We start from the raw sequence: 6,166 nt of genomic DNA, 5'->3' as shown, positions 1-6,166 counted from the left end.
AAAAAGTCAACAAAGAAGTATCAGAGCTGAACCAAACTTTTGAACAAATGGTTTTAGTAGATGTGTACAGAGTGTTCTACTCCACAACATCAGAATACACATTCTCTCAGTTTCACATGGGATCTTCTACCAAACAGACTATGCACTAGGTCACAGAACATGCTTAAGTAAATGCAAAGGAATTGAAATTATCTCATACTTGTTGTCAGACTATAGTGCAATGATATTGGGAAACAATGGCAAAAAGTCACAAAAACTTCATAAACATGTAGAAATTAAATAACACCCTCCTGAACAACCAGTGGGTCATAAATGAAATTAAAGAAGAAATTAGACAGTTTCTAAATTAAGTGATAATGACAATACAACATACTGGAACTTATGGAAAAATTGAAAACAATCTTACAATGGAAATTTACAGCAGTAAATACTCATATTGGGAAAACAGAGTGAAATAAATAAATTATTGAACCTCAACCTTCTAGAAAACAAAGAACAAAAGAAGAAGAAGGAGGAGGAGAAGGAGAAGAAGCAGGAGGAGAAGGAGGAGAAAAAGGGAAAGCCCAAAGCTCATACAAGGGAGGCAATTATAAAGATCAGAGCAGAAATTAATGCAAGTGAAACTCAGAAAATAATATAAAGAGTCAATAAATTGAAGAGATGGTTCTTTGAAAAATTAAATAAAATTGACAAATGTTTAGCAAACCTTACCAAAAAAGGGAAAGAAAAGACCCAAATCCATGGAATTAAGTATGAAAAGGGTGAAATCACAATGAATCCTGTGGAAATCTAGATCATCAATACCTACTTTAAGAACCTTTATTCTTATAAGATGGAAAACACAGAAAAATGGACAGGTTCTTAGACACATATGAATTACCAAAGCTGAATTGAGAAGATATAAAAATTCTAAATAACATAATATCTATCAATGAAATTGAAGATGTAATTAAAAACCTACCAACAAAGAAAAGCTCAGGTCCTAACAGATTCCACAGGAAACCTACAAGAATCCTGGCAGATTGTACAACTGAATTCTACAAGAAATTTAGAGAAGATCCAATTCCACTACTCCTCAAACTCTCTAATAAAATTAAAAAGGAAACAATACTCCCAAACTCATTCCTTTAAGCAAGAATTACCCTGATACCAAAACCAGAGAAGGTCCCAACTAAGAATGAGAACTATAGGCCCATCTCCCTAATAGATGCAAAAATCTTCAGTAAGATACTGGCAAACAGAAGGCAGCAAATTGTGAAGAAGATTATGCGTTGTGATCAAGTATGATTCATCCCAGGGACACAGGGATGGTTCAGCATAAACCAGTCAATAAATATAATATACCATATTAACAGAACCAAGGATAAAACACTACATGATCATCTCAATAGGTGCATAAAAAGCATTTAACAAAGTCCAACACTCCACTCATGATTTTAAAAAGTACACAAAATTGTAATAGATGATCTTTATCTCAGCCTGATAAAAGCCACCTACTATGGCTTATGTTTAGATATTCCTCCAAAGGCTCATGCAGTTGTATGTGGGGTCTTCTCAGAGATGGCTGAATCTAGAGTGTGTGATTGACCATGGCACAATGAAGATTAAGGGTGGGTGATTACTTGATCAGTCAACGGATTGGTCTGGCACCACCCTAATCTTGGTACCCTAGACAGAATATAAAGGGGGCAGAAAAAAGCTGCTAAGGTCCCTGCTTGTTTCATTGCCTTCCACCCACCATGAACTTTTTCTTCTCTGTGATGCCTGTGTACTGTGCCACCCTGCCTTGGAGCCAGCCAATTATAGACTGAAACCTCTACAAACTGTGAGCTAAATAAAACTTCCCTCCTTTAACTTTGGGTGTCTAGTATTCTGTTTCAGCAATGAGAGAAAAGTAACTAAGACACCACCTATGACAAACCCACAGCCAGTATCATACTAAATAGTCAAAAAGCTGAAAGCTTTCACTCTGAAATCAGGAACAAGACAAGGATATCCATTATCACCACTCTTACTTAATATAGTTCTGGAAACACTAGCCAGAGAAATGAGAAAAGAGAAAGAAATAAAAGGAATAATGTTAGGAAAGGAAGAAATTATATTATCATCATTTGAAGACGATGTAAAAGACCCCAACAACTCACCAAGACTGCTAGATTTAATAACCAAATTTATTAGCATAGCTGGACACAGACTCAACACTCAAAAATCATAGCATTCCTGCACACAAATAGCAAACTCACTGAGAAAGAAATTAGAGAAACAACACCTTTCATAATAGTATCCAAAAAAATGAAATACTTAGGGATCAATCTAATGCATGATATAAAAAAGAAGTAAAGAAGGATAAACTTGAGACATGCACCCCTGTAATCCCAGCACTCAGGAGGCTGAGGTAGGAGGATCACTGCAAGTTCAAGGCCAGCATGGGCTACAAAGTGAGGTGAAGGCCAGCCTGAATTGCATAAGACCAAGTCTCAGACAAAAAATAAAAAAATAAACTTGAGACATTTCTAGGTAAATAGATGGACTTTGATACCATACTTTTAAGTGAAACATATCAGACACACATGTTCAAATATCACATGGTTTCTCTGGTGTGAGAAACCAAAAGGGTAAATAAGGACAAAATGTATAACAGGTACTGTGAAATAGGAAGAAAATGTTCAAACGGGAAGCATAACTAGTGAGGGGGAAAGGAAGGGAAAAGTTATTTTAAAAAGAGAGAGAATGGAAGGACAAAAGGAAACAAAGCTCTTGTAAGTAAGGATGGAAAGAGGGCTTGAAGGGAAGGGAGAGAATGGGAAAAAAGAAGATATATTAAGTACAGGTACAAATTCCCTATGATGACTGTGATCATTATGTATATCTAGAATGCACCAATAAAATTAATATAAAAAGTCAAAGTAAGTAACTAAATAAAAGTGTCTGGAATGCAGCATTGTTATACAAGTGCAAAATGTCACTATTGCCGTACTCTCTGGATATCACCTGAATGTTTTAGAGCTGGGAAGACGTATTCTTTCTACTCCTTCCCATTTCCCACTATTACCACCACCTCCTCCATTCTCCATTCTCTTCTGCTTCCATTTAGCCCATGACGAACCTGAAGTGGTAAGTTCCAGGCCAGGTAGACCATGTATTTATACTCATCCATCCAGGTCTCGGCCACACGCAAGGCATTGCGCTTTAAGGAAAGACTTAGATCCAAGGCGTAGGGCTTGTGGTGTCGCTCCAGATGACCTACTCGGGAGCAGGGTAAGACCTCGATCTTCCCTCCACACTGCCATACCTGAAAGGGAAGGATGGACTCAGCTGCATGGGCTGGGTCTACAGTCAGTGAACTGCAAGACTCCTTGACTCACAGAATGATCCTAAAAATTATTTAAAGACTATTTTTGTCCTCCAACTCCCACCCATAGGTTGCTTCACCATCTTACCTAAACTATCCTTCCTTAAGAGTCTACTGAAGTGCTTCTCTCCTGTCATCAAACAGCTACTGAAATCCCACCTCCTTCAGGAAGTTCTCCTAAAAGGACCCAAAGAGGGGCACTTCTGTTTCCTAAGTCCTAAGGAAAGTGCCTAAGTCCTGAGAGGAACTGTCCTGAGCCCTTCTCACTAGACTTAGCTTCTCATTAGCCTTCCTGCCTGCATGTTAGATACAGGACCAAGGGGCAGACAGACTTTGAGGTGGCCTCCATGACCCCTCCACCTGGGGTCCACACCCTTGCCTAATCTCCTTCCCCTGATTGTGAGCCTATGACCATTTTCTGACCAACAGAATATGACAAAGGGTATAGAACATACTTGATCACACATCTGTGGGTACATGACACAAGACTGTAGTATTCATCTGGCTGTGAGACAGGATCTCATGGGCTTTCAAGAAGCCAGCAAAAATGTTGTGAGCTACTTTATGAGAAGGGCCACATGGCAAGAAGCCAAGAGTGGCCTCCAACTGATGTGTCAAACACTGATTGTTCCCTCAGTGTGGAAGACATGAAGGAACTGAGTACTGCCAACAATCATGTGGTCCTCAAAGCAGATCCTTCTCCAGTCCATCCTCTGTGAGAACCCAACCCTGGTCTACACCTTGGCTTCATTCTTGCTGAGGACCCAGCTAAGTTATAGACCCCTGACCTATGGGAGCTGCAGGATAAAGAATGCATCTTGCTTTAAGACACTAGGTTCATGATAATATTGTTACAAAGCAGTAGGTATCAGTGCAAAAGCTATCATGACTTAAGATCCTATAAATGTTCTTCCTTACCACCTCGATGGGTGTGAACATACTCTTTAAAATATGCATTCTAATATTGGGCTTAGAAAACATTTTCATCCAAATGGACACTAGAACTATCTAATCATGTTGGGTTGATATCATGCAACCTGTGTCCAGGTGAGTTTCAGTTCTTAGGAGCTAACTTGCTCCCAAGCAGCAGTTAAAGCCTACTGTACTCAGGCCAGTGGGGACCCCTGAGACAAGTGTGGGTAGTTGGGCTCTGCTGGCTTGGTTGTCAGGAGGATATCAAAAGAGTGACCTCCTGAAGAGTCAGTTCCATTGTGTGATTTCAAATTTTTTAACTTATTAACTCATAGGTCCCTCTACCTAGCGTCTTACAACCCAGAATAATGGATTGTAAAAGACCAGACTTGGAAGTCAGCCTGATCTGTGCTTGAATCCTGACTGTGCACCTGGCAGCTGGAGAAAAACCCTCAACTCATTCACCCTCAGAAAGGATGAACCCAACCTCCCAGGCCGACAGGAGGGTCCAAAGGACTCAACAAGCACTCACTGCAGCAGCCTCTAAGATTACCCTGAGGCACATCTTTTCTCCCATTGTCCTGCTCTATTTCTCCTCCATAGTCCCTAGAATCATGTGGAGAGTACATCAAATTTGTTCTTCCTACAGTCATGCAAATAGAAATCCAAATAAAACTTCAATTCTCCTAGTTGATGAAAGTTTCCAATTCATAGAAATTTACGACAGAAAAATATATATTGGCACAAGAAACTCTCAATGCAAAGTAAAAGTCAGGACTGCCATTTATGAAATGATGTTATTGATTGTCTTTGCCCAACAGTTTCCAAATGTTACTTTCCCAGTGTGCTCTCAGTTGTTAGTTTCCCCCTTCTTCTCCCCCTCTTCTTCTCCCTATGTCACTCTCTTTCTTTCTCTCTCCACCCTTTCCTGCCCGTCCATCCCACTGTGACACATGCACACAGATATGAAGCTTGTACTTACAGAAACAGTGGTAGCAGTGTCTGTTACACATGTCCTAATGCTTTTCATGAAGTTAGCCCTTGCCATGCAATTATGATTGTGGTCCCTGTCTAGGTGCCTTGCGCATGTGTATCAGCTGATTATTTCAAGGCCCAAATCTGGGCCCAGGCAACCCCTGGGTTAAGCTCTGGCACAGTATAAGTGCTTCATAAATTCTGGCTTTTCCTTCCCCTCATCATCCCCATTTATACACATCATCCCCATTTACACAGGGCTGGTGGGTACCAGCACTGCTGTGGCCACTAGATGTCAGAAGAAAACACCCCATGAGGCTTCAAGTTTTGTTCCTGGAAAAAGATAGAATCTAATGAAGAAAATGCTCAGAACCGCTAACCATCTGGGAAATGCAAATCACGACCACTAGGGTGAGGCCTGGAAGGGCTTATCTTCCACTTGGCTCCTCCTTCACTTTCTCTGCTCTGGGGTGGCTGTGACTTGGGCAGCACCTCTTCCACACTGGAACCTCAGTATGCAGTCCTGCCTCCAAGCCAGGCAGCCCTGGACTATAATCGTGAGGCAAAGTAAACCTCTGCTCCATCAATACTGGCTGTTGAGTATTGTGTCCCAAATAATAGAAAAGTAATGAAAACTTGGCAGAAGGGATATTTTATGCAAGAAATCTGTTCTAAATTGATTTTGATGTGTGGACTCTGTCGGCTGTAATGCTTCCTGCCACTTCAAGTTTGGCATGTGGACTATTTTGGAACACCATGCTGCTTCCAACCCTAAGCCTCAGAAGACCTCATATGGTTCCACTTGATCTCTGGTGGACCACAAAAAGAGTTTTCTTTCCCTAGATGTCTGCTGTCACATCAGACTGAGCCCCAGATTAAGCATTTGTGGAAAAGAGCACCCCATCCAAGCTAGGCTGGACCTTCAAA

The 6,166-nt window shown here is 40.8% G+C and overlaps 1 protein-coding gene across 1 annotated transcript in view; it reads right to left on the bottom strand.

Annotated features, from left to right (window-relative positions):
- Galnt8 (polypeptide N-acetylgalactosaminyltransferase 8) overlaps positions 1-6,166 on the bottom strand; it is a 56,720-nt gene that overhangs the window by 12,366 nt on the left and 38,188 nt on the right. The window contains exon 7 of the mRNA XM_005379606.2: positions 3,107-3,292. Within this exon, the coding sequence (XP_005379663.1) occupies positions 3,107-3,292 (186 nt within the window). The remainder of the gene's footprint in view (positions 1-3,106; positions 3,293-6,166) is intronic.

Source organism: Chinchilla lanigera, unplaced genomic scaffold (assembly GCF_000276665.1).
Source record: "Chinchilla lanigera isolate Chin_1 unplaced genomic scaffold, ChiLan1.0 scaffold00012, whole genome shotgun sequence".
In the NCBI taxonomy this organism is placed as follows: domain Eukaryota; kingdom Metazoa; phylum Chordata; class Mammalia; order Rodentia; family Chinchillidae; genus Chinchilla; species Chinchilla lanigera.
This window is presented reverse-complemented; position numbering and strand designations above follow the sequence as displayed.